Source organism: Phoxinus phoxinus (assembly GCF_949152265.1).
Source record: "Phoxinus phoxinus genome assembly, chromosome: 4".
Lineage (NCBI taxonomy): Eukaryota > Metazoa > Chordata > Actinopteri > Cypriniformes > Leuciscidae > Phoxinus > Phoxinus phoxinus.
In genome coordinates this window covers 34,600,431-34,627,315 of record NC_136879.1, presented here as the reverse complement: position 1 = coordinate 34,627,315, position 26,885 = coordinate 34,600,431, and the positions used below count along the sequence as shown (strand labels likewise).

Here is a 26,885-nt window from a genome sequence, read left to right as displayed (position 1 = left end):
TTCCTTGCATTTTTGGCATGATGTTCTTAACATGTTTCATTGCTAAAATGTTTTAACATGTTACGAACATGATGTTTCTAGAATGCTTCTAGCATGTTTTAGCACATTGCTAATGTGCTGAGCTAACAAAAATATGTTCTAAATGTTTTGGTAACGTAAGTTTTGATTATTATTTATAATATATGGAATTCCCGATTGCACAGATTCCTATTAAACGACTAGATTTCACCTGTGATTCGCAGAACAGCGCTTAATGTGACCGCACATTTATAATATTTTTTTAAATGTTGCTTTGTAGTGTTAGCATGTTGTTAAGGCACATATTTCACACCAAATAAATTAACAGCCCTGCTATTATAGGCTACCATTAGCACAAAAAAAAAACATTAAAATGAGACACAATAGTCTATTTTAGCACATATTGCAAGGAAGTGTTTGCAAACATTCTATCCGGAAAAAGAGCAGAAGAAAGGGGAAAGCAAGAACATGTCTGTTCAATCCGGCAAATCGTTTTATTGCTTTTCATCACTCTGTTATAGAAAATGACTTAACAGTCCAGCGGTCTTGATAATTAATCCAACCAAAGCAATTGTAGAACAAGTGCTGAACAAGACTTCTCACTGCTGTGGATAGCACACCTTCAGCAGTGTGGATCCGCTTGCAACCGCTTACATTTACAGCTCAACAAAACTCTGCCCACCCAGTCATAGCGAGGAAACAGAATAGATATGATTCCAAACACCACAAGACGCAACGATAATTAAGGGGAAGTCTGCCACAATGTGCATATTCACATTTATTCATTTAGCAGACTTACGAAGAATACCAACGTTGAACCTCTGGGAAAGAAATGATGACTAAATCAGCGGATTACTTGTGTGTGTCCATCATATGACGTGGTGTGTCTAATCTACAAACTGGTTTAATTGAACGCTAACCTTAACCCTACAGTCTCCATTCCATTTCATAATTTTCACTGCCATTGTGTTTGGATAAATTCCTCAACTTAATTATTAAAACCTACAATGTTTTCATTCAATCGCTGTGGAATTTAATTAAAACCCAATCTAATTTTAGGAATTCCTGAACCCCATCTTCCTCCCTCTCTATCTCTCTGATTTGCTGAACAGTAAATGTTCGGTGGCCCATGTTATTCATTGCCTTTGTCTGCCGTGTGCCTTAGCTGTCCTTGGGGTGCTGCTATATGTTATTTATAGAGTGAATTCGGGCGCCCTGTATATTCACTCTGACCTGTTTAGCGTAGGTGACATGCCATTCTGTGTGCCATGATGGCATTATCAACAACACCAAAGCAGAATGAGAAAGTTCATGGCCACTGTTGCGCCTGGACTCTGGGTGGATTAGTGGTGCATTAACTTAAAGCTTGTTTTCAAAGTTTATAAATAGTTATGCATCGTTAAAGTAAATTTATGATCACATTTTTTTGTACAGGTATGTGTGCATAGCAGTGTTTTTTTTTTTTTAATCAGATACTACACTCTAAAAAATGCTGGGTTGTTTTAACCCAATTTTGGGTCAAATATGGACAAACCCAAACTTTGGATCAAAAATGCAATTTAAAAATGTAACCCAATGGCTGGGTTTGTCCATATTTGACCCAAAATTGGGTTAAAACAACCCAGCATTTTTTAGAGTGTATTACAGTTTTTATTAATATTTAGAATTTTATAGAACATATTTGATTTTTTATATTTTCTGTTATAATTTTTATTTTAGTTAAAGTTTTAGTAATTTTGTTGTGCATTTTTGTCATTTTCATATATTTATGTCTAATGAATCACTAAACTCAATTTTAGTTTGAATTATTTTAGTACATCAAGGCCTGGTTTCACAGACATGGTTTAGATTAAGCCAGGATTAGGCCTTAGTTAAATTATGCCATTTAAGTAGCTTTTATAAAAGTGCCTTAGAAAAAAAACACATTATAGGGGGCATCTTGAGAAATAATGGCAGTGACATATTTTAAGATATGTCAGTGCAAGTTGCTTTCAGTTAAAACATACATATCAGTCTGGGACTAGCCTTGTCTGAAACCAGGGGAACTAAATGAAAATGAGAAATGTTGCCTGGGAAACTACCTGAAATAAAATAAGTTTATTTGTTTAGTATGCTATGTGATTTGTGCGATTGATTAAAAACAAACAGTTATGCGCTGTGTGGTGAGAAGTTTGATGAAGGGTTGTAGAATGTGGCAACCAATAAAAAAAGAATTGCAGTATTTTTCTTTATTAGCTGTGAATAATGGCGTGGCGCGTCACTCACAAGGCGGCTGTAGCAGAAAAGCAGAGTCTGACAATCACACGAGCGAAAACGTGCAGAAATACTTGAGTGCTATCATACGAATTGCACGAATATGAAATATATGCTCATATGTACTTGTAAATATAAATATACTTTTCTGTGGTGACACTAATGTGAAACCAGACTTCAATCACTTACCCGATTGAAAGCATAAAATCTTATCCCATTATCTGAATCGTTCACTATCCCCTATATATTGCACTATGTGCCATATAAAATAGTAAATGGGACCGATGGGAATGTGAAGGGATTATTTTGGATTATATTCACTGTTTACACTTTTTGCCTTCTGACAGGGTGAGTTGGGTGGCAACAGACGGAGGAGAAAGAACTTGATGCTCTCTGACGGTGGAACAGATGTCCCATTGAGACCAGCATGCACTGCTGTGCCAGTCAAGAACGATACGAACTCACACATGCTTCTCTTAAAAACAGACTCGGGTATTACAGAAAACAGTGTCTTTTGATATGTAGAGAATGACAAAGCCCTGCCTAACATGTAATCATGCGGCCAAAAGGAGATGCTGTTTATACGCTTCATAGTAACATGCATGTATACTTCAGCTGCCACCTTATGATTTAATTACCTTAGTGAGGTTGTGTATCTTTCACAACTCAACTCACAGTTCCTCCTAAAATGTCAAAAAGAAATGTTGTTTGACATTAAATAGAACTGAAATTAATTTAAGTGTAGTTTTAATACAGTAATACCTGAGAACTGAATAAAGGTCCCTCCTAAAACTGTAGTGCAAAGCTGAACATCAGTGAATAATTCATCTTCTCAACTAAGACCTTTTTTTTTTTTTTTTTTTGCTGAGTGGACTGTTTCAGGACGAGTTCACTTTTACCTCCGGGTGAGGTCAGCATTTGGGGAATACTCTGCTTTGCCTTTTATTTTTGCCTTTCATCCCATGTCTTTAAACTGTCTGCAATTCTGAGAGGTGGCTTTCCTCCATCCACATCCAGCTAAAAGTGCTCCACATTCCTCAAAGCCATTACATCCTCTTTCTCTTTACTTCTTTAGGCCAGATTTCCTCCTTACTCACTCTTCACACTGTCATTTTATCCCTTTCTTCATATCCAGCCATTTCTCTTTCACTTCATGCTTTTTCTTCATGCTTTTCAAATAAAAATAAAATAAAAATCCTGTTAAACTTTTGGTAAAAAAATATTGTACATTTCATATTTTACCTATTAACATTTACTATAATGTTAATATGATTTTGAATGATGTATTAGTACATTTTGAAATTAAAATGAACTAAGATTAATAAATACTTTAGAAGTATTGTTCATTCTAAGTTCACGTTAACTAAAGTAGTTAGCAAGATAGCAACAGTGTCGGCCCAGATCCGGCCCACATCTGGTACACGTGGATTCCACACGGCCCAAATGTGGGCCAGATCTGGGCCGACACTCGGTTGCTGTAATGTTAACTAATGAAACCTTTTTGAAAAGTGTTACCAAAATTGTGTGTGTATGTACATAAATAATTAGTGCCTACTCCACCCTGGTCACCTACTCTTCCTGCCCCACCTTGGTCACCTACTCTGCCTGCTCCACCCTGGTCACCTACTCTGCCTTCTCCACCCTGGTCCCCTACTCTGCCTTCTCCACCCTGGTCACCTACTCTTCCTGCTCCAACCTGGTCACCTACTCTTCCTACTCCACCCTGGTCACCTACTCTGCCTACTCCACCCTGGTCACCTACTCTGCCTGCTCCACCCTGGTCACCTACTCTGCCTGCTCCACCCTGGTCACCTACTCTGCCTGCTCCACCCTGGTCACCTACTCTGCCTGCTCCGCCCTTGTCACCTACTCTGCCTGCTCCACCCTGGTCACCTACTCTGCCTGCTCCACCCTGGTCACCTACTCTGCCTTCTCCACCCTGGTCACCTACTCTTCCTGCTCCAACCTGGTCACATACTCTTCCTGCTCCACCCTGGTCACTTACTCTGCCTACTCCACCCTGGTCACCTACTCTGCCTGCTCCACCCTGGTCACCTACTCTGCCTTCTCCACCCTGGTCCCCTACTCTGCCTTGTCCACCCTGGTCACCTACTCTTCCTGCTCCAACCTGGTCACCTACTCTTCCTTCTCCACCCTGGTCACCTACTCTGCCTACTCCACCCTGGTCACCTACTCTGCCTGCTCCACCCTGGTCACCTACTCTGCCTTCTCCACCCTGGTCACCTACTCTGCCTTCTCCACCCTGGTCACCTACTCTTCCTGCCCCACCTTGGTCACCTACTCTGCCTGCTCGACCCTGGTCACCTACTCTGCCTGCTCCATCCTGGTCACCTACTCTGCCTTCTCCACCCTGGTCCCCTACTCTGCCTTCTCCACCCTGGTCACCTACTCTTCCTGCTCCAACCTGGTCACCTACTCTTCCTACTCCACCCTGGTCACCTACTCTGCCTGCTCCACCCTGGTCACCTACTCTGCCTTCTCCACCCTGGTCCCCTACTCTGCCTTCTCCACCCTAGTCACCTACTCTTCCTGCTCCAACCTGGTCACCTACTCATCCTGCTCCACCCTGGTCACCTACTCTGCCTACTCCACCCTGGTCACCTACTCTGCCTTCTCCACCCTGGTCACCTACTCTGCCTGCTCCACCCTGGTCACCTACTCTGCCTGCTCCACCCTGGTCACCTACTCTGCCTGCTCCACTCTGGTCACCTACTCTGTCTGCTCCACCCTGGTCACCTACTCTGCCTGCTCCACCCTGGTCACCTACTCTGCCTGCTCCACCCTGGTCACCTACTCTGCCTTCTCCACCCTGGTCACCTCTGCCTTCTCCACTCTGGTCACCTACTCTGCCTGCTCCACCCTGGTCACCTACTCTTCCTGCTCCAACCTGGTAACCTACTCTGCCTTCTCCACCCTGGTCACCTACTCTGCCTTCTCCACCCTGGTCACCTACTCTGCCTTCTCCACCCTGGTCACCTACTCTTCCTGCTCCAACCTGGTAACCTACTCTACCTATTCCACCCTGGTCAACAATAAATCCAAATTAGACAGTTAAAAAAAAAAAAAAAACTAAAGTTTCTAAGATAAAATATATTATTATGTCATAGATCTGATTCACATAATAACTTCCCTTTAAATCTACACCCACTATTCTACTGACTATCACTCTAGAGAACAAAACTAATTAAAGCAAACAATCCCCCTTTCTCCCATTACTCTGCCCTTCATAAGCATTTTTTTCTTTCCCGTATTCAGGCCATCAATTTTCAGTCAACTATCTTATCTCATTATCTCTATCCCAGACGAGCCATTCTCTTGACTATAAGTTAAAGTTCCTCATTGCAATATAATAGCGAATAATGTAACAGTTGCGGATTTGAGCAATTGTGATTCTCTAAAGTTAATTCAAATTTATTTGGTGAAAAAGATAATCAAATGTTTTAAAATCAGTCATAAGATGCCACACAATAATTTATTATATGAAGGTAATGAAGTTGTAGAGATCTTAAAAACAGAAATTAAATAAATACAAATCAACTATATTATGAATGAAACATTTGGGAGCATATGAAACAACTGAGTAGAAATGAAAGACAAGGTACACCAGAATCACTGAATATTTTTATGTGCATTATTTATAAGAAATAATTTATTAAGATTATTTTATTTTCCCTTTTTACCCTATACATATTGTAATCACCACTTAATAAATGTTTTTGTTTTCTTTTTTCATACAGTAAACACACAATTGGATATATATATATATATATATATATATATATATATATATATATATATATATATATATATATATATTGCTGGAGTTTAATAATTAATATTGGATTACCCAGCAAAAATGTGTAAAATGCATTACAAAAACTTTAATTTTATTAGATGTAACTATAAGCATTTAAAAATAGAGCACCATTAGACATTACTCTACCCCAGTTTCCACCCCCTGGGAGATCATCAATACCCATAATACACACCACAAACACTATTCTGTACTGGTATGAGGTTCAAATTGCTACTTAATAGGACACAATCGAGTAGATGGAGAAAAAAGAGAGGAGTTGAGTGAAAGAGATTGAGGAGCAGTCATTGGATAACAATGACTGCTCTCTGTAACAGAACTCCACGTCTTGCTCAGAACATCCTGACATCAGCATATCATATCATGCACAAACTTTAGAGCCGACAGCTACTGTTGGATTAAACCAAAGACACTTTAAGGCCTGGGTCATTCTCAATGCAGCCTCTACAAATAGGATGTTTGATTGTTTAAATTGAATCACAAACCTTTTACACAGCATATTTAGCATTGCAAGGATGGCAAGATTTAGATGGTTACCTTTGGCTTTTAGCCGCTGCCGGGAGATGCTTTCACTACATCATCATCAAATCAATAACGGTCATTGAAAAGTAATTATTTTTGATTGGATGTTGCAATTACTTGATGTTATGCACCATTTGAGAGACATGCAGGCAGCCATTGTTGACCAATTGTCTCACAATTTTTTGTTTATGGAACTGAGCCAGGTCACACACAAAGAACTACATGTGAGGAACTAATTTTTTATCACAGCTAAAATCCTGACAAAATCATCATACACAAGTTAAAGATAACTTTTTTTTTTTTTTTTTTTGGACACAGCCTAGTCTCTTCTATTGAAAATTGCTAAGGTATGTCCAAAAAAATGCCAGATTGATGTAAGTTGATGATTGATACTTGTAAGTATACTGATTCAATACTACTTGGGACTAAATTGGCCCACTTTTTAGTGTATAAAATTATACTTTTAAGGATACTTTAAGTGTAACAACAGTAAACTTTGAGTACACAACTAACTTACAACTAGGTTTTTCGTTTGTACTGCAACTATACTACTACAAGTGAACTTATGTTTACTGATTGTTTTTAAACAATGTAAGTTTATAAGTCAAGTCTGCTTCATTTATAAAGCGCATTTAACAATATAGTTCGTTTCAATGCAGCCTTACAGTGATAATAGGACATTACAGTAACATATATTGGTTTGGCTTTACAGCAGCTCTAATAAAGTTAATGTCCAGCTAAAGTTAGTTTTGATCGATTAATTCACTTACGTGGCAAAGATCATTATTAACTTAGGGCCCGCTAACACGACACCGTTCTAACAGAAAACACTCAACGCACTCTGGCCCACTCGCTCATCCACACAAAACAGTGCCTGGTGGCTCGAGAACGCAAACCTTGAAATAGATTCCAAGGTGCAAGCCTTGAAAAAAAAAAAAAAAAAAAGGTTATCAAACCCGCAAAAACGCTGACGCCGTGCACATGCGTATCACGTGTTTAGTCTATATGTATGCGCGTTTGAATATATATGTGTGCAGTCCTTCTTTACAAACCAACCCTCAACAAACTACTTGTCTGGCCTTAAAAATGATAAATAATTATTTATCGCTTCCGCGCAGCCACGTGAACCGGAATTATCCCGACAACGTTTTATCTGTACAGAGGTAAGAAAAGAAAATAAGACTAAAACTATGTGAAAACACTATTTAAAAGGATACTCAATCAAAAGAGTAAACACAACTATGAGCCAAGCATATTAGAATAATTATACTTTTAAGTATACCTCGATCAAAGGATTGAGTACAAGTATAGGCCAAATATACTTCTGTCAGTATGTCAAGTTTACTTAAGTGCAATTTTAAGTAAATTTCTGAGAAGTACAAAAACTAGAATGAAAGTATACATTCTAATTTTTAGTTTAAAAGAAGAAAATGAATAACACACATTGAAATATTTATTTTTCACAAGGGAACCGCAAATAAATATAAATATTCTCCCTGAAATCAGGTGAGTCTTACAGTCATTTAATAATGTTGATAATTTTCAATGATGCTGATGATTCTGTTCAGGGGTTCGCATGTGGGCTCATAATCACATTTGTGATGGACTAGTGACGGTAGAGAAGATAATGCTCTTCACACGCTCCGCATGCCTTGACATTACACACATGTGCTCTTAGACTATTTATAGTGCCCAAGTCTTATCCATTCATGCACAGGATAAACTGTGGGTACTTTTCATTTAAAGGTGCACTTGGTAACTTTTTCAACTTTTGAAAAAGTTACAAATCCGTTAAACAAATCCGTTTAGAAATCATTTGGATGGTTAAATAATCTGTTCTGGTGAGAATGTTTACTTTCCCCGCTCCCCCCAGCGTTCCCAGGCGAAAAACCAGCCTTGCAACATTGGGACTAATGTCCCGGTAAGTTGAAAATTGGAAGTCTCGAGAGAAGCGAGAATGAGTATGAGTATTCCCCTCATGCTCAATTCTAGCTGAAATTTCAAGCGACGATGGATCTTTCTTCAAAAGTTCCAGTGCAAAGAAAAAGGAGACGATTCTCGGCGGAGGAGGTAAGGGAGAGGAAGAAATCTGTTGACCGTGCGTCTGGGACTCATTTGTTCACCACACCGGCTCCGACCATAACAAAAGCACATGAGCAGCGGTAGAAAGGGGGAGGAGTGCGCCGGCGCGCCGCAAGTGAAAAATATACGCACTGCAGCTGTAGGGGGAGCTCGTTGAGAAAATCAGCAAAGCGGTGGCTAGAGTTACCGAGTGCCGCTTTAATTAGTGATATTATTAAGTGCAAGAGCATGTCCATTTGGTGTTCTAATAAACTATATTGGACATTTGTTTAAGACCAGAACTGATTTAAGAAGTAAGTAAGTAAAGCCTCTTCTTTCGCAGGCCTGATGGAGTATCAAAAAAAGTATTTAGTGTTAAATACTATGGTATAGGTGTTTGTAGTAGTAAACAATAGTTGACAACCTCTCCTTCACAGGACAGAATGTCCAATCCATTTTTTCCCCTACAGGCATGGAAGCAGACCGATCTGATGAACTCAGATAATACATGAACGAGTGTTGTTCATATCGCAATTAACCTCACATTCTATCAATTGCAGACACACCAAAAGAATAAAGTGTATCAAACCATCAGCAAAACTGTCGTTTGTCAAAATGATGATTCGCCCCTAAGTGGTGCACCTTCTCATAACCTGATGGATGTGCCCCGACTCCACCGGGAACTCTGCAGAGGATGCATATTAACCATTCGAGTTCATACTATGAAGAAGAGAGTGAAAATGACCTAGTTTAACGGCCTCTGATTCACCTTCACAAGCAGTAAAGGGAAAGCGGAGGGGAGGGGAGGGGGGCTTGCTTGGAAGAATCAGGCCCACCTGCTCAAAAAGAATTAATGTAATTCAGCTGCGAAATTCAGTGAGCTCAGCATACTGTTGTGCAGTGTGATTCAAGACTCGCACAGTGTAATACATCATAAAGACACTCCAAGCAGTTAGCCACATCCCACAAACATAAAGCGTATGCTTTTTACAAGTGAGCTTGTCGGATATTGATATAAAAGTAAATGCAGAAAAAAGAAAATATGAAGAATTTCTTTCAGTAAGAATGTAATCAAAGGGTACCAAATGTAAAAGTTCAAGAATCAGTCATTAAAAAACCAACATCGACTGGGGAGGGCATATTCCCCCTCAAACTCTACAGGGTTCCGGCCCAGAGAACTACGGACATAGCTGGAAGGGTGATTGAAAAGAAAGGGCAAAGTCATCTGATTATTTATTTCAGTAACTTAATGAGGTGTATTTACTGCACTGGAGGTAAAGACGTTCAAGAATGAACTTCGATGGACCAAAATGCACAAGTGGGACTGATGATCACATTCCATATCGACTGATTTAAGAGGTTTGATGCCAACTTGATTATGCCCTCTTGATATGTACCACATACCGACGCGACATGCATGCTTTTACATGATTTGTCTCTTCCTCTATCCCTCTCTTTGACCAGCGGTATGAGAGAGAACCTAGTCCTCCCAGACTGTAGCCTCTCGAGACATTGAAACCCGAGATCTTTTAGGAAAGCAAGCTCCACAAACAGCAACAAGTAACCCGGCTTGTTTAAAAAGTCTCGAGTTAGGCAAGCCATGCAAAAACTGCAGCATTTTGGCAGCCGTCCCATTTGGAAAGCGTAGGACGGTGGGCTTTAGAGTCAACAGCTAAAGAGGGGTACAAGGGTGGGATAGTCGGGAAAGATTACAAGAGACTTACCGATCAGAAGTGTGACGACCAGACCTGCGTGGACTACATCGCCGGACCCCGCACACCTGTGCAGGAAGGATCTACCTCGTTGTAACTCCATGTCAGACCGTCTGCCCTCTTGTGTCTGTCTGTCTGTCTGTCCCTGGTCGAGTCTTCCGCTGTGTGTCTTGGGCAGGATACTTTAGATCTGAGGGAGACCCAAAATCAATTCAAAAAGACTTTCAGCTGGGGAAGGCTTGCGGAGTACCTTCCTGTCCTAAATCTCCCTTTGCAGTATGTCCCGGTGAGGGAGAGAGAAAGAACTAGAGAGCGAGAAACACGAAGGCAGGACCTGATCCGTTGTTCTGATCTTCAGATCAGTGGCTCTCAGTTGCGGCAGTGTCTCGCTGACACACACACTCTCTCTCTCACTCTGCGTGGTTGGTAGACGCAGGAAACGCTGCATTCATTCAGCAGCAGCTGCGGCGCAGAGCTCCACTTTCAGTCTGGGGAAGAGACTGTTGGTCTTACCCCTGAAGAGAAGCATATTGAAGGAGGGGTGAAGGGGGGCGGTGTGTGTCTGTAGCCGGCGCAGGAAAGAATAAGCCACTGCAGAGGTACGGGACGAGCGAGAGGGAGAGAGAGACAGAGAGAGAAATAAGGGTGGGCGGGAGAGTGTATGAGGAGGGGATGCGTGTGTGTTGTGGGGGGGTGGTTGTCTTTTAGACTAATCACATCTGTGGAGATCATAAAACCTTCAGTGTGTCCCGTTATAGCCAGTGCCTGTGAGCACATACTCTTTCTGTTTTTATATCTGCGTATACGCTATTATTATTCATTTACTGCCGCCTTCCGAATGTAATCTCCCTTACTTTTCTGTCTGAGCTTGTTGCATTGCCCACAATACTATTTTAGAGATTGCTCTTTCAAATCTCAGGAGCAAGGTCAGAAATTAATCACGTTTCGGGGTAAAAATGCCACTATAAGTGACAATGTCCAGATATTTAAACCATAGGGGTCAAAAATGTCCCTGTAATGAATTTCCTTTTATTTATTTGTTATATATAATTTGATATATTCCAGTTTTCAGTTTCAAGTTGTATTCCAAGCCTATCTAGAAAAGAGAAGCAGGAGCGAACAAAAGTCCCTATTTAATCTCGTTGACATCTAGGAAAAACAATTAAGAAATTACAAAGATTCCCTTAGTGATTTTTCCTCCCTCTTATGGATGTCTACCTCTTTCAGTCTGTTTCTCTCTTTGGAGCTTTGCCAGGTCTGAAGTAAAACCAACCACAAACCATCCTACAAAAGCAGGACTGGATCAATGATTAAAGTTCCAGGAAGAGAAGCTAAATCGAACACTGCCTAGCTTGACTGAAATACTAAATATGAAGTAATGGACGTTTGAGAGTCCTGTAGTATCCCAGCTGGGCTCATTCAGGATATCAAATAGTTTATGTGCATAATTTATGATGCCGTTTTAATCTCTGTTGTAATGCATCTAAACAGTTTTGTTTTCCATAGTGGCTATTTTAGGCTTGTAAACACTTGATTGGCTGTTTGTGCAAATCTTCCCTCTAGGAAATGTATATCCTGGTCCCCATAATAATAATTTAGATTGCATTCATAAATGTTATTTGTATTGATTAAATAACATTTATAAATAAAATAACATTATAAAACAACTTATTTGTACTTTATAACACATAATAAATAACACTTTATTTTCTTAGGTCAATGGTTATTTATTTTAGCTAAAAAAATAAAAGAAAAATGATTAATTTATGATTAGCAAGACCCTTTTTAAAGCATATCACAAGCTACATACGTACTAGACATTCCTGGCTTGATAAAATGTCGAGCTAAGCATTATGTAGCCTCAGCTTTATACAACACACCCACAGACCGCAGTATTTTCATTGACCCTCTCATGCATATTGCACACAAACATGTCAGAAGCTGGCTAAAATCCCTAGCTCTGATTGGCTGAATGCTATGCAAATTCTCCAGGGTGCACATTGTCATTTAAACATAATTTAAAGCTTTTAAGGTTGGTGCCATAAAATCTTTGAGAGATAGATGCATGAGGCACTAATTGGATATCCATGAGCAAAACTGTATATTGTGTATTAAGTGAAATTTGAAGTACTTATAACATTAGTGCAGACAGATTTTTTGCGTTTATTTCTTGTTTTATTAGCCATTAATGTATCGTTAATCTTTGCTTTACATGTCATCCACACGTCTTCCAATCTGAATTGCTGGTTCTTCTCCACAACGTCATTTGAAAAGTGGAGCTACGTTTATTTCGATAAAAGGCCTGGCTCTGAGTCTAAGCAATCTGAAATGCACTATCCCATAGATTATTTGATTATCTGGGTCTCATCCCCCCAGAATTGTAACAATTGGATTGAACGCCAGATGAGCCAGCAGTCCAGCTGTTAAAATGGAAAGCTTAATACATGGAGAAGTGGACTGGGGCCCTTGTGGTCAGAGTTTTATGGACTATGACACTTGACTAGTCAATTGCTTTGGTCATTCAAGGCACATGTGGTTTGGACTTGTGGTCTAAAAGGGAAACAACATATCAGTTATGACTCACCTATCAAACTAAGGCATAGGACAGCCTCAAATTGTGGTCTATTTATTGTATTCCATTAGTTGATCATCAAGCAGTGTTCTGCAAATGTTAGAGCTTCAAGACGCTACGAGGTGCTCACATTTTGACTTTATTTTGACCAATATATACTTTTTTTAAATTTAAAACCTAACAAACTAATTGTAGTCAATGTTGTTGTTGTTTTTAAAGTTTGCTTTACCTAAAATGACGGTGGGTCATTCTATTAGACCGCTGCACATTTTACTTACTGCTTTTTGCATAGGTAAGAGTACATATGGGGTTGGTTTATAATAATATATGGAAAAGATTTTTGTATATTTTAATACATTTTATTGTTTTTTATTTATTTATTTGATGACTGTGACTCTGAATCTTTAGGTTTGTTCGGGAACATTTGCGAAAAAACGAGGTTGTTGCTCGATGCAGATGTGATACCAAAAAAAGAGACAGCATCTGTTTCACAGACATCTGATCTAAACAGAGATGTTTACACACACACACACACACACACACACACACACACACACACACACACACACACACACACACACACACACACACACACACACACACACACACACACACACACACACACACACACACACACACACACACACACACACACACACACAGATATCTGACTGAAAGAATGTCATCCTGTGTGGGTCGTTGTGATTTACAGGAGAGCACTCAATATCAACCCCCTGTGGTCGGACACACACACACACACACACACACACACACACACACACACACACACACACACACACACACACAATGTGACCTTGGGAGTCCATATCACAGCATATGTGTATGTGCTTGTGTGAGGGTGGAGATTCAGAGAGAGAGAGAGCAATTCCCATATTGCAATCTACTGTATATAGAACCAGTAAGAATGAGAGAGAGAGAGAGAGAGAGAGAGAGAGAGAGAGAGAGAGAGAGAGAGAGAGAGAGAGAGAGAGAGAGAGAGAGAGATTGGACAAGAGAGACCCACTCATAGTTGAAGAATGGAGAAAGGCATTAACAAGACAGAGGTTGGTGACTCTTTGGAGCAAGAAACACTACCATTGGCTTCGGATTGATTCAATAGAAGACAAAAAGAAAATAATGTTTTATTACCGTGACCTTAATATGGATGGATAGATTTTACCTGGAAGTCACATACGGGACGCCACACGTCGAATTGTCCTATCAAACTAATGATTTACAAATACTGGAATTGCATCCTGGAGGTGAAACGTTTGTTTATCAATGATAAACAAACGTAATAGTGAAGATGCTGGACTCCCCCGGACTGCACCAGCAAGGGGAGCATGATGTTGCAAAACTTCGCCAGACGGAAAAGGCAGAGAGGAATGGGGAGGGGCGGAGGAGAAGAGGTGTGGAGAACAGCAGGAGGAGGGAGAAAGCGAGCCGGAGAGGTAGAGAGTAAGAGAGTCTCTGCATTTCAAGTGCTTAACAGTGACCTTAGAATCTCCTTCTATGTGTTCCGCTCTCAGTCTCTCTCTCTTACTCACTCACTCTGCATTAAAAATACAATGCTGCGTTTCTTCAGACCTTTAGCATCCCAGGAACAACTACAAGAGTGTCTGCAGGAGGATGCAGCCCTCCCTACCTCTGTTTCTCTTTTGCTCCCTCTTTTTTCTACAACTTTATGATGCGTGGAATGTGATGGGGAGGAGAAGTTTGGACTAATGTGCAGGACAGGCTTCACTTACAGAATTGCACTTTAAAATGTAAGAGCAAAGACTTCTTGTTTGATGGTTCAAAACTGGGTAAGTAAAAGCAATTTTTATCTTGCTGTACTGTGAATAAACGCATCTGAATATCTTTAAACTCTCTTCACTAATACTAATGTCTGTGTAAATGTTATTTCATTGTTTTTACATTATTATTTATTGCAGTGCTTTAAAAAAGTTGTGAAGTTGTTTCCTTAAGCTGGGGACACACTTACCAACTGTAAGGCCGATTATAAATGGAATTTGATACTTGCGACTGATCATGCCTAAACGCTCAGAGTCAGTTGCGTTCAATCTGTGTTCATAGTCGTGTTTAAAATCTGCTCCAGGTGTTGGAACCTCTTTTTTCTGTAAGTGTGTTCAGTTCAGTCTTAGAATGTTTCATGTGTCCCAGGCATTAAGGAACTATTTGTAACTGGTCCGAAAAATAAAAATGACTTTTGTTGCGTCAGTCAGGTTGATTCAGTGACGTTATATCAATTAAATGAGCTAACTTAGATGTTACCACGTGAAGCACATTTTTAGGTTTCCTGACAGAACTTTAATACATTATTTATGTGTAAAAAACGTATATACTGATGAGACACTTTTTCAAATCTTTACACTTACAAAGAGTAACTTACAATTCATGGGGAAATTTAGCATGGTTTTAGTTATTATTATACAAACAAATACTAAGAGTTGAAGGTGAGGTTTTGATGTGACAAAGCTTGTCTTGCAAAATATCAGTGTACAAGAGATTGTTTTGCGTATTAAAATTCTCATCAAATAAGAGCTTCTATTGATATAATTATTCAATTAGTTTATTTAAAAATGTGATTTAATATTGCAATTACCGTTATTTGTCCATAACCAGAGTTATAAAATATATCCAAGTACAAATATAAAGTACTTGAATGATTTGCTATGCAAAAAAATAAATAAAAATAAATATAATAATAAAAATGCTTCAGTTTAAGCTTGATATAGGCAAGCCTCAAACGGTGTTATTACACTTACAGTATGTGATTAGTCACATTTCTTCATGCGCATGAAAAACGACTAACGTCTCACGTTACAAATTTAACCTTGGTTCCATGAGAAGGGGAACGAGACACTGCGTCCTAGGACACTAATGGGGAACCCCTCAGCATGACCGGTGTCTTAAGGATGTGTTTAAACGCGACAATTGTATTGGCTGGCGACAGCCTATTATGTCCCTGTGAGGTATAAGAAGGGCACATAGAGAAAATGTCATCCACTTCTTCATCTGAAGGGACCACACAGGCAGCCCAGAAGCATGGCAACGAGAACCCTTCTCAGGGAACCAAGGTTACATTTGTAACTAGAGATGTTCTCTTCCGAATGGGAACTTGTAGGCTACTGTTTCCTAGGACGCTAATGGGGAACATATGCCCACTTAGCCATGCTGAGGGGAAGGCATGCTAGATTGGCTGTGACTAAGCCCTAAAGACTCAAACGTCCTAATTGTCAGAGTAAAATTCCCCAAAGGTACACACCAATATTTTGCTGTTGGTGACAGTACTCCCTATGACCACTGCCCAAGCTGCATGCCTCATTCAGCAAATTCACTCTTACCATTCAAGCCTTGCAAGGTAAAACGGAAAGATGTGACCCAGTACAGAGCTCAAAAAATGACAAAAAAAGACCCTGGCCTATCACTTTAGGGGTACATGAGCATCGACCCTTAGAATAACAATGGGGGCTGACATCATTCTATCTTAACCTAGTCAGCCTACAACCTGTCTGCTAAAACAGAATCTCTAGACTCAGCTCTCTAGCAGAGCCCTACAATGAGAACGTATTGCAGAAAGGCAAAAACCAGTTTCTTAGTCACTCTTCGCTTAGTCATGCGTATGTTATGTCTGCAATCATCTGCTATTGTGTCCTCTTTTCCCGCGTTTGGATTCATTCTGCGTGTTGCTCTGGATTCTTCTATTCTTTGCTTGTGTGTCCTTTTGGACTGTCTTGCTGGTATTTGACCTTAGACTGTGTTTGGATTTTCGATTTTGGATTAGCCCCTAAAAATAAACACTTCATGAGTATCCTCAGCCTTCGTGTCTCCATGCAGTTTCATAACAGAAGACTTAGCATCAATTGGATCCAGCAATTAGAATCATCTGCCTGTGTCAATGTAATCAATCCCTTGAGGACTACATCCAGGACTTCTTAGACATTGCAAATTTCTCTGACCTCTAAGCTCAACTGTGATGGTCCTTGAGGGTCGCTGATTGAATTTATGGATTATGCACTGTAGTTGAGTTGGGTTCTCCTTCACTGTTGGGAAAGTAGAGGATGATCCTTCCCTTAAAACAATTTTTTTTGGGTGGGTTGGTGGCAGGACACACCAAGCCCCAGCCCACCACGGTCACCATTTACATTTACATTTAGTCATTTAGCAGACGCTTTTATCCAAAGCGACTTACAACTGAGGACTACAGCAAGCGAGTCATCGTGAAGAGGCAAAAATAACGCAAGAAGTGCTCAAAATATAAAGTTCCGGCATTGCTCAGAGTAGCATAAGCCAAAACAAGGGAGGGTAAAGGAGAGTTTTTTTTTTATTATTATTATTTTTTTTATTTTTTTTATGTCAAGTGCTCACGGAAGAGATGAGTTTTCAGTTGTCTTTTGAATGTGGTCAGGGATTCTGCATTCCGGACGAGGGTAGGGAGATCATTCCACCAGCAAGGAACCGTGAATGAGAATGTTCTGGAGAGTGATTTTGTGGCTCTCTGTGATGGTACCACGAGCCGTCGCTCATTGACCGATCGCAGGCTTCTGGTAGGGATGTAGACTCGTAGGAGCGAGTGAAAGTAGGAGGGAGCTGAGCCTGTGGTCGATCTGTAAGCAAGCGTCAATGCCTTGAACTTGATGCGAGCAGCGAGTGGTAGCCAGTGCAGAGAGATGAACAGAGGAGTGACGTGGGCCATTTTGGGCTCGTTGAAGACAAGACGGGCTGCAGCATTCTGGATCATTTGTAGAGGTTTAATTGCACATGATGGAAGACCGGCCAGAAGAGCATTGCCGTAATCAAGCCTAGAGATAACCAAGGCCTGGGCGAGAAGTTGTGTTGCATGCCAGAGAGCTGCACGGGTCCGATTTTGTAAATCCGCACCCGCCCGTACCCGCAGGGCTTAAAACCGCATCCGACCCGTTTTCCGACAGCAGCACTAATTAAAATCCGCAACCCGACCCGACCCGCTTAAAATAGAACCGAGATCCGACCCGCACCCGAAATAAAATCAGTTTAGTCAATCACATTATAGACACACTTTTTCACCTTAACACAAGGACAACAGCCGAAGCTGTCAAAAAGCCGATAGCCTAGGCCTACATGGCTAACCACAAAACAATTCAATTTCGTCTAGCACATCAGCTTCACAATTTTATATATATTTATATATTGTTCCATCAATATTAATTATATGAGAAGTTAAAAGCATAGTAGCCTAGCCTAAGATCATACGTTGTGCAATAGCCTATGTCGGGAGACAGAGGCAGACATTATTGACCACTTCATTATAAGTTTCTTACTGTATAAAGCCTTTCTTTAAATTGAATTTCGTTTTGTATTAATTTTATCTTAATTTTAAATGATGTTTTATAACCAATTGTCTGAATTTAATAAATAAGAAGTAGCCTATAGCAGGCATCAGGACACGGATCAACGGCGCATGAACTGGAAATTAACGAAACTCAGCGTATAAGCTACATGCCTCACAGACCTGAGAAACATATAGAAAGCTTGAAATGTGTAGCCTACTTTTAAACAAAACAATTCAAAACGAAAGAAAACAGCTCTGTCTCCTGTCCTGGCTATATTTGACATAGGCATAGCCTATTCAATAATCATTAGGCTACTTTTCCCGTTTCTTTGTGACGTTTTCATGAACGAGTCATCACCTCTCAATAGTTAATATTGTTATTTGGTGTTCAGTTTATACAGGTTTTCAAATGTTATTTAATAAAAATATTATTTTTTTCCCCTGTGGCTGTGTTTGCATTAAAGGGATAGTTCACTTTGAAATTAATTTTTGATATGTTTTAGCTTACCTCAAGGACATCCAAGATGTAGGTGTCTTTGTTTCCACAGTATTTTCAATTTTGATATTTTTAGGTCAAACCATTCTTGTCTGAAAGTCATATCATGCAGGTCTATGGGGTCCACCTCAAAGAGCACGCACAGAGAAGTCCAAATGAAACATGATTTAATGACTCGTAAATGTAAGTACACATTGATGGCCTAAGACACGAAACGAGCGGTTTGTGTGAGAAAACGAACAGTATTTATATCGTTTTTACCTCTTGTAACAAAGCCATGTCCAAGTGATCTGAGAGCGCGCGCGCTTCCTTCTGTGTGACGTGTGCGCAGAATGGTGTATAGATATGTATACACTAGATTTCGCATTAAAGACATTCGTTCCAATGAACTGCCGTAGCCAAGGCGACATCTAGTGTATACATCTATGCACCAGTCTGCACACACGTCACACACCAGGAAGCGCGCGCGCCCTCAGATCACTTGGACCTTTTACAAGGCGCCGCATCTCACTGAACCCGTGTTTAGACCCGCGTTTCCCCACCCGTTTGAGCAAAATTTGCGGGTCACCCGTCGGGTACCCGAACCCGTGCAGGACTCTGTTGCATGCTCAGTTAGGAAGGGCCTGATCTTCCTGATGTTGTGCAGTGCAAACCTGCATGATCGAGCTGTCTTTGTGATGTGGTCTGTGAAGGTCAGATGCTCATCAAATGTTACTCCAAGGTTTCTGACCGACCTTGATGGGGTGATTAAAGTTGAATCTAGCTGGATAGTGAAGTCGTGCTGTAGAGACGAATTGGCAGGGAGGACGAGAAGCTCAGTCTTTGCCAGGTTGAGCTGCAGGTGATGTTCCTTCATCCATGCCGAGATGTCCGCCAGGCAGCTTGAGATACGTGCAGCTACTGTGGGATCATCAGGTTGAAATGAGAGGTAGAGCTGGGTGTCATCAGCATAGCAATGATAAGAGAAGCCATGTGCCTGTATGATGGGTCCCAGTGATGTGGTGTAAATGGAGAAGAGGAGCGGTCCAAGAACTGAACCCTGAGGAACCCCTGTAGTCAGTTGATGTGCTTTGGATACCTCGCCACTCCATGCGACCCTGAAGGACCTACCTGTGAGATAGGACTCAAACCAGTGGAGAGGAGTTCCTGTGATGCCCAGTGATGAGAGGGTGGAGAGGAGGATCTGATGATTCACAGTGTCGAAGGCAGAAGACAGATTCATCCAGGAGAATGAGAACTGATGATTTGGAGGCAGCTTTTGCGATCCGTAGGGCTTCTGTGACTGACAGCAATGCAGTCTCGGTTGAATGCCCTTTCTTGAAGCCAGATTGGTTTACGTATAGTTGGTTGGTCAGAGAGAGGAAGGATGTTACTTGGTTGAAGGCAACTCGTTCAAGTGTTTTCACAATGAATGGTAGGTGAGAGACAGGTCTGTAATTCTCTAAGAGTGATGTGTTTAATGTGGGTTTCTTAAGCAGTGGAGTTACCCGAGCCTGCTTGAATGCTGTAGGAAAAGTGCCAGTGTGGAGGGATGAGTTGATGATGTGTGTGAGTGCTGGTAGAAGTGTGGGAGAGATGGCTTGTAGAAGGTGTGAGGGGATGGGATCAAGAGGGCAGGTGGTAGGGTGACTGGAGAGGAGAAGTTTAGATACTTCTTCCTCGGTTAGTGGAGAGAAGGAGGAGAGAAGGTGTTTGGGAGTGGGAGGGGTTGGACTGGGTTCCTGTGTGTGTGGAGCTGAGAACTGACTGCTGATAGTTGTTGTTTTGTTGGTGAAGAAGTTGGCAAAATCATCAGCAGTTAAAGAGGAGGTGGGTGGTGGTGGAGGTGGACAGAGGAGAGAGTTGAATGTCTTGTTCGTGTGTTAGCGGTGCTGTTGATCTTGTTGTGAAAATAAGAAGATTTTGCAGCATGAACATCAGCAGCAAAGGAAGAGAGCAGAGATTGATACATACTAAGGTCAGTTGTGTCTTTTGATTTGCGCCATTTCCTCTCTGTTGCCCTGAGTTTAGTCCGGTGTTCACGAAGAACCTCAGATAACCAGTGGTTAGAGGGAGTAGTATGTGCTGGCCTGGAGGAGATAGGGCAGATATTGTCTAAAGAAGAAGTTAAAGTGGAGCATAAAGTATCTGTTGCGGTATTAACATCCAGAGATGAGAAGTGTGAGTGTGAGGGAAGAGAAGATGACACAGCAGAGGAGAGATGGGAGGGAGAGAGTGAGCGCAGGTTTCGTCTGAAAGTAACTAGTAGGGGGGTTGGTGTAGCATGGGTAGTGAGTTGTAGATTGAAAGTAATGAGGAAAAGATCAGAACCATGGAGAGGTTTCACCAAAATGTTGTCTGTGATGCAGTTGCGTGTGTAAACCAGGTCCAGTTGGTCCAGTTGTCACCAGAATGTCCTGTTATAATGGTTGCTAGTACTGTGCTTTCTGTACCTTCCCATCCTGTGGTTCCCACACCAGAGCCTATTCACAACATGGGCGCCACTCCAGAGCTCGCCCCAGCCCCAGATTTTTCTGTTTGTCCTAATGGGACCACTGAGATCATCCATGGGTTTCCGGTCTGCCCTGATGCGACCACTGTGGTCGTCCCCAAGTTTTTAATCTGCCCTGACCAGACCATGGATTTCGCTCTTGAATCGCCTGTTTGCACCGACACGACAGCAGAGGTCATTCCTGAACTGCTTGTCTGCCCAGAAACGACATAAGAGGTCATGTCATGTCATTGGAAGAGGTTCCAACCTGCCCTGAGATGACCACAGAGGTCAATATGGAACACCCTGCCTGCTTTGACCCGGCCCCTGAGGTCAACGCTAACCTCTCTGTGATTTGTTTCAGTTTCACCTGATCAGCCGTGGTAGTCCAGTTCCGCCAGATCCACCAACTACACCATGGCTGTCTCCAGCCCTGCCTGCTCCGCCATGATGGTCTATAGTCTTACTAAGGTGGTCTTCTGCTCCCCCGTGGGGGTCTTCAGTCCCGTCAACTCGGCTGTGGTGATCTTCTGCTCTGCCGTGGGAATGTTCAGTCAAGGCTGATCTGCTGTGGTTGTCATCTGCTCCACCATGTTGGTCTCCAGCATCGCTGGGGTTAAAATCAATCCAGCCTGCGCTGCCCTGGCCACCTGCCCAGCCTGACCCGCCCAGGCCACCTGCCCTACCTGATCCACCTTGGTTCTCTGCTCTTCTTTCGTCTTCAGTTCCTCTTCCATTCCATGGATCTGGCCCTCCACCCGCCCCCTGATCTGTCTCCACTTTTCCACCCTCATAGACTTCTATGACCATATTAGGTGCATCTGGAGGCCGCTCTTTAGGAGGGGGCTGTGTCACGTTCACCAGCTGGAGTGTCCCTGATTGCCACCAGAGGGAACTCCACCCCATATTATTGCCACACTATTAAGGACTTCATTACCCATAACTCTCTGCCTGGTCTAACTATCTATGAGTGTTTACAGCTGTGTCTCATTTACCACATTACCTCTGCCAATATCTAGCCTGGTTTCTCAGTCTCACTTCGTTAAGTCTTGCGTTATGTTATATCTGTAATTCTCAGCCATTGTATCCTGTTTTCCTGTGTCTTGATTTATCCTGCCCGTTGCCCTGAATTATTCTTTGCTTGTGTTTCCTCAACTCTATTATTTTATTGACTGTCTTGCTGGTATTTGACCTTAGCCTGTGTTTGGATTTTCGATTGCGGATTACCCTCTAAATAAACTACTGCATGTGTATCCTCAGCCTTTGTGTCTCTGTGTGGTTTTATAACACACACCACATCGGATTCTAGAGACAGAAAACCTGGGAAGTAAGACTCAACATAATGAGCCTCTAAGCAAGGGGAGTGACACTGCTTAAACCGAGGGTTCACCAGGACCTACAGAGCATAAACATAGCTATAGGGGAGTACTCTGAATAGCAACCCTCAAGTGAGGGAAGTACTAACCAAGCTCTTACTAAAATAAGTCTATTAAGTAGGCGGACAGAGAATCCCTCAACTCGATGCTCATTTATTTATAAAGGAGGCCATTTAAAAGCCACGCATGATTCACACGCTGATGAAGATGAATGTAAGTTATCCATGCCTTCTCAATCTCAGTATGGAGATCATGAAAACATGGAAGACTCACGGTAGCTGTGCAGTTATGTCCAGGTAAAAAACACTCATCTAATCTCCCACAAGCTGTTTCCTTTTTGCGCTCGTACGGCAGATCAAGTCTGGCCGTAGCGCGTTCCATAACGTCCATCAGCTCAACATTCTCTGGGGCAGGCAGGCAAGGAGGGCTCAGACATTTCAACATGTCTTTCAACAGAACACTTGCTGCTAGATCAGAAGATGTGAAAGATAACACATCTTCTTCCAGCAGCTCACACTTGTCAGCCGCTGAGGAGTGCAACAGATTTATACCTCTCTCAAACTCATCAGCGAGCTTCAGCTAAAAGAGCCCCACAATCTCAGTCTCCTCCCAGCCTCAGCGAGAGCAGGACCCAAACCTCGGGGTACAGGTCCACGTCCTCCCTCTCTCAAGAAAAAGGACAGACGAGAGTGGAGCTTTTCAAAGAAACTCTTAAAGTGCGCGCTAACAGCCAACAACATTTGGTTCTTCACCAGCACAGATCCAAGCATTGCTGAAACATTTCTAAATTTACTCTTGTAATATTAGAGACATCACATGTCGATGAGAAGATCGAAAGAGGAATCCTTATGGAAACAGTTAATACAATAGGAAAATTAAGTAAAAAAACATAATTGTGAGATTGCCAAAATCTAAACACACATAATATCTGCCCTTTTCTAAAAATAACACATAAGAGTGCGAATAAGTTAGACACCAGGCAAAATTAGTCCTATGAGGAATTTGACTTGGTCATTCTAGAATAAATAAATAAAGCTATTTGAGCATTATACACATAATTACCTATATAAATAAGAAAAAGATTAAACAAGCACATCTGTGTATCTACTGTAAAAACGGACTAATTGCAGCGAGATTGATTTGCTGAAGGGTTTTTACACCAGATGTTTAAATTTCATCTGTCTTGCTGGCTCACAGTGGCAGCACCCCCAACATTACAGTACATGTGATTCATCACAAGTAAATACAATGGGCCCTATCTTGCACCCAGCACAATTGACTTTGTACACCGACGCATGTATCATTCCTTTTTGTATCATTCATATGCTATTTTAAGGGCGCGTGCTTGGCCATTATGTAGTGTGTGAACAACGCGCATACACTTTGATTCTCTAATCTAAACGGACGCAGCCGTTTTCATTTTTGCTAATCATACATTATTACAAGGAAAAATATTAACACACGAGGGAAATCATTGTTGTGTCCATGAAGATGTGAAAAAATAGGCATAAATCTAGCTTACACATTTACCCAAATTATTATACGCCAGTTTAACCGAAGCTTATTTGGGTGGGTTTCTCCCATCTACATACATTGTCACTTCTCTGTCTTTTACGACCCTGACGAGAACGTCGGTCTCCTCGGCTGTGAATCGCTCCTGGCGTGCGCCTGGCAAAATCCGCCGTTATAATATAATCCGGCCTGGAACAAGCGCGTCTGCTCTTAAAGCGAATGTGAGAGGACGCTCTGATTGGTTTATTGCATGTTACGCCCAAACCAGCGAACAACCCACAAAGTTACTTGCGTTTCGCGTTTGATACTTGGGTTTCAGATCGTCAAAAAATAGGGCCCCATATGTAAAAAAAAAAACAACAACATTGGTAACACTTTGCAATAAGGGTGCACTAATTATTTATCTGGATTTGAGTATTAATGATCAATAGATGCACATCTCAAATAATTCATGGTGGCCTGTTTAACTTAATTTGTTGGCAGATTTTCAGTCTTGATATTCAAGTTGTCATGATGCTGTGGTCTAGTTGAATTTGGCACTTTGATGAATATCTACTTTGTATATTTGCATGCATGAGTCACCTTCACTTTTGCCTGTGCTGCAATTTTCTGTAGCTATGGTGTTAATCAAACTGCAGAGACGCTGCCCCCTCAACACCCTCTGTCAGCGTCTCTCAGTATAACCTACTTAAAAACACCTGCCCTGCCTACCTGCTCCAAACGTCCATGTAATGCATATTGCCAAGCACTAACATTTGCTGTTTTTGACTACATCAAAGTTGGCTGTAATAAACTAAAAAATAATCAATATTTCAATACAGTAATTACAATAATTGTATTTGATATTTCTTTTTAAGGAACTGATCATCTTCAAGTGTTTTCACCAGAAGAAAGAAAATCTAATGGGGTTTGAACATCATGGGGGTGAGTAACTGATTTTCATTTCAACAGATTTTTCATTTTCATTCAATTTTCTATCCTTTAATATATTTAATAGGCTAATATTTTCAGTGAAAATGTCAATATTTTTAGTGAAAGGCTTAAAAAAAAACAGGAAAAATATTTTTTTCTTTGTTTTTATTGAAAAAAAAAAAAACAATCAGTGATGCAGCTCATTGTTATGGTGTAGCGCAAGCATATGTTAAAGTAGGCCAGGGTTAGACCTTCAGAGAGATACTAAAACAGAGGCATGCATGATCGAAAAATGCATGAAAAATGCAAAAACTGGTCCCCAAGCCATTCCAACCAGCCTCGCTGGACTGCTGTTATTGATTATGTCCATATACATGTTATGTTTGTATGATCTCGATGTGTAGGCAAATGCATTAAAGAAGACATCAAGGCAGTACAATCAACAATATGGTATCATGGTTACATATATGTGCAATAATTTACCTAGTATAATTACAAAATTATTAAAAGATAATCAGGGATTTCGCTAGTCATGTTGCCTAGCGATGAAGGCAATTCAACCTATGAAATGCAACCATTAATGCACCAGCCATAAAATCACTGTGCCACACTGTGCATTTCAAAAGCTGGCTTAATGTTAACTGCTGTGCAGCAAATCAAATTTTGAGCTTGATGGTTCTATTTTATCCTTTTGGAGTATCTTTGTGTAGCTCACATTATATCTACACAATTGCAAAAATGCACAGGGTCGTAAAACATACAAACAAAACAGTATAATTCACAATCTACATGTGCACGTGAACAAAGTAACTAAGCGTCATTTTGTATGAAATTATAATTGAATACATAGCAATAACAGTTAACATTTCTGATTACACAATATGTAAATGTCAAAATAACCTTATTGAGCCCATAACACAATAAATCAACACTGACTTAAACATGTTGACATAAAATAATAATAATAAACATAATACATAAATAAGAATACATTCATACAAAGAAATATAGAGGTAACAGCAAATTACAGTGGTACAACAGCATGGATTTAGCTTGTATTTTTGGTACATTTTTTTGTTAGTGATATAACAAGAAGCAATATAACATGTCATGATCCATAAAATACAACATAAACATGTGTTGGCTTTGCCCTGCTAAGGGTGAGCCCTCCTAGGCTCAAAATCACTGTGGCTCCAGGCTTTGGGCCTGTGCTGCATAAATGTTGTATTTGTTTTACAGCATGCGAACCGAGTAACTATAGATAGTGAAGTAAAATAAGTACTACAGTAGTTTAAACTGTTATGGTTTGAAGGCAAATACTGTACAGTATATATTGTTCAAGTTTTTTTTTATGCCAGAACAAAGAAGAACTGTTTATTAATGAATGAATGTATGTAATGTTCTAACCTACATCTCTATTAATTGCTTCAATTTAAATAGACAGACTTTTCAACATCATTCAAGATTACAACATACATATATATATATATTTATATTTAGATATATTTACTTTTATTGAATAAAACAATTTAAAACATACTTGTCACGTTTCCTGAACATAACACAAAATCATATATACTGTTATAACGTCGAGGCTATTCTTTGTAGAAATTGTTCGATTTAGCAGATGGTATGAAGGGGAACTGCCCCTTACCTACATAATCTACTACACAGTCCATAGTCTACTACTATGAGTCCACGGAAAGTGAGTACACAATCAATGTTTGTTTCACAATCAAAATGGATTCCCAACACATTCGATATGGAAACAGATTATAATTTTTTTTAAACAGAACTAAATATCTGTTTTTGGTTTTGTTCTTTTTCTTTTT

At 40.7% G+C, this 26,885-nt stretch overlaps 1 protein-coding gene across 2 annotated transcripts in view; it reads right to left on the bottom strand.

Annotated features, from left to right (window-relative positions):
• Positions 1–11,034, bottom strand: part of scn4ba (sodium channel, voltage-gated, type IV, beta a) — a 28,569-nt gene extending 17,535 nt beyond the window's left edge. The window contains exon 1 of one of the 2 annotated variants that reach the window (XM_079611273.1): positions 10,414–11,034. In XM_079611273.1, the coding sequence (XP_079467399.1) occupies positions 10,414–10,504 (91 nt within the window). In that variant the 5' untranslated portion in view covers positions 10,505–11,034. The remainder of the gene's footprint in view (positions 1–10,413) is intronic. The other variant, XM_079611274.1, reaches the window with a different exon arrangement.
• Positions 11,035–26,885: the final 15,851 nt, after the last annotated feature.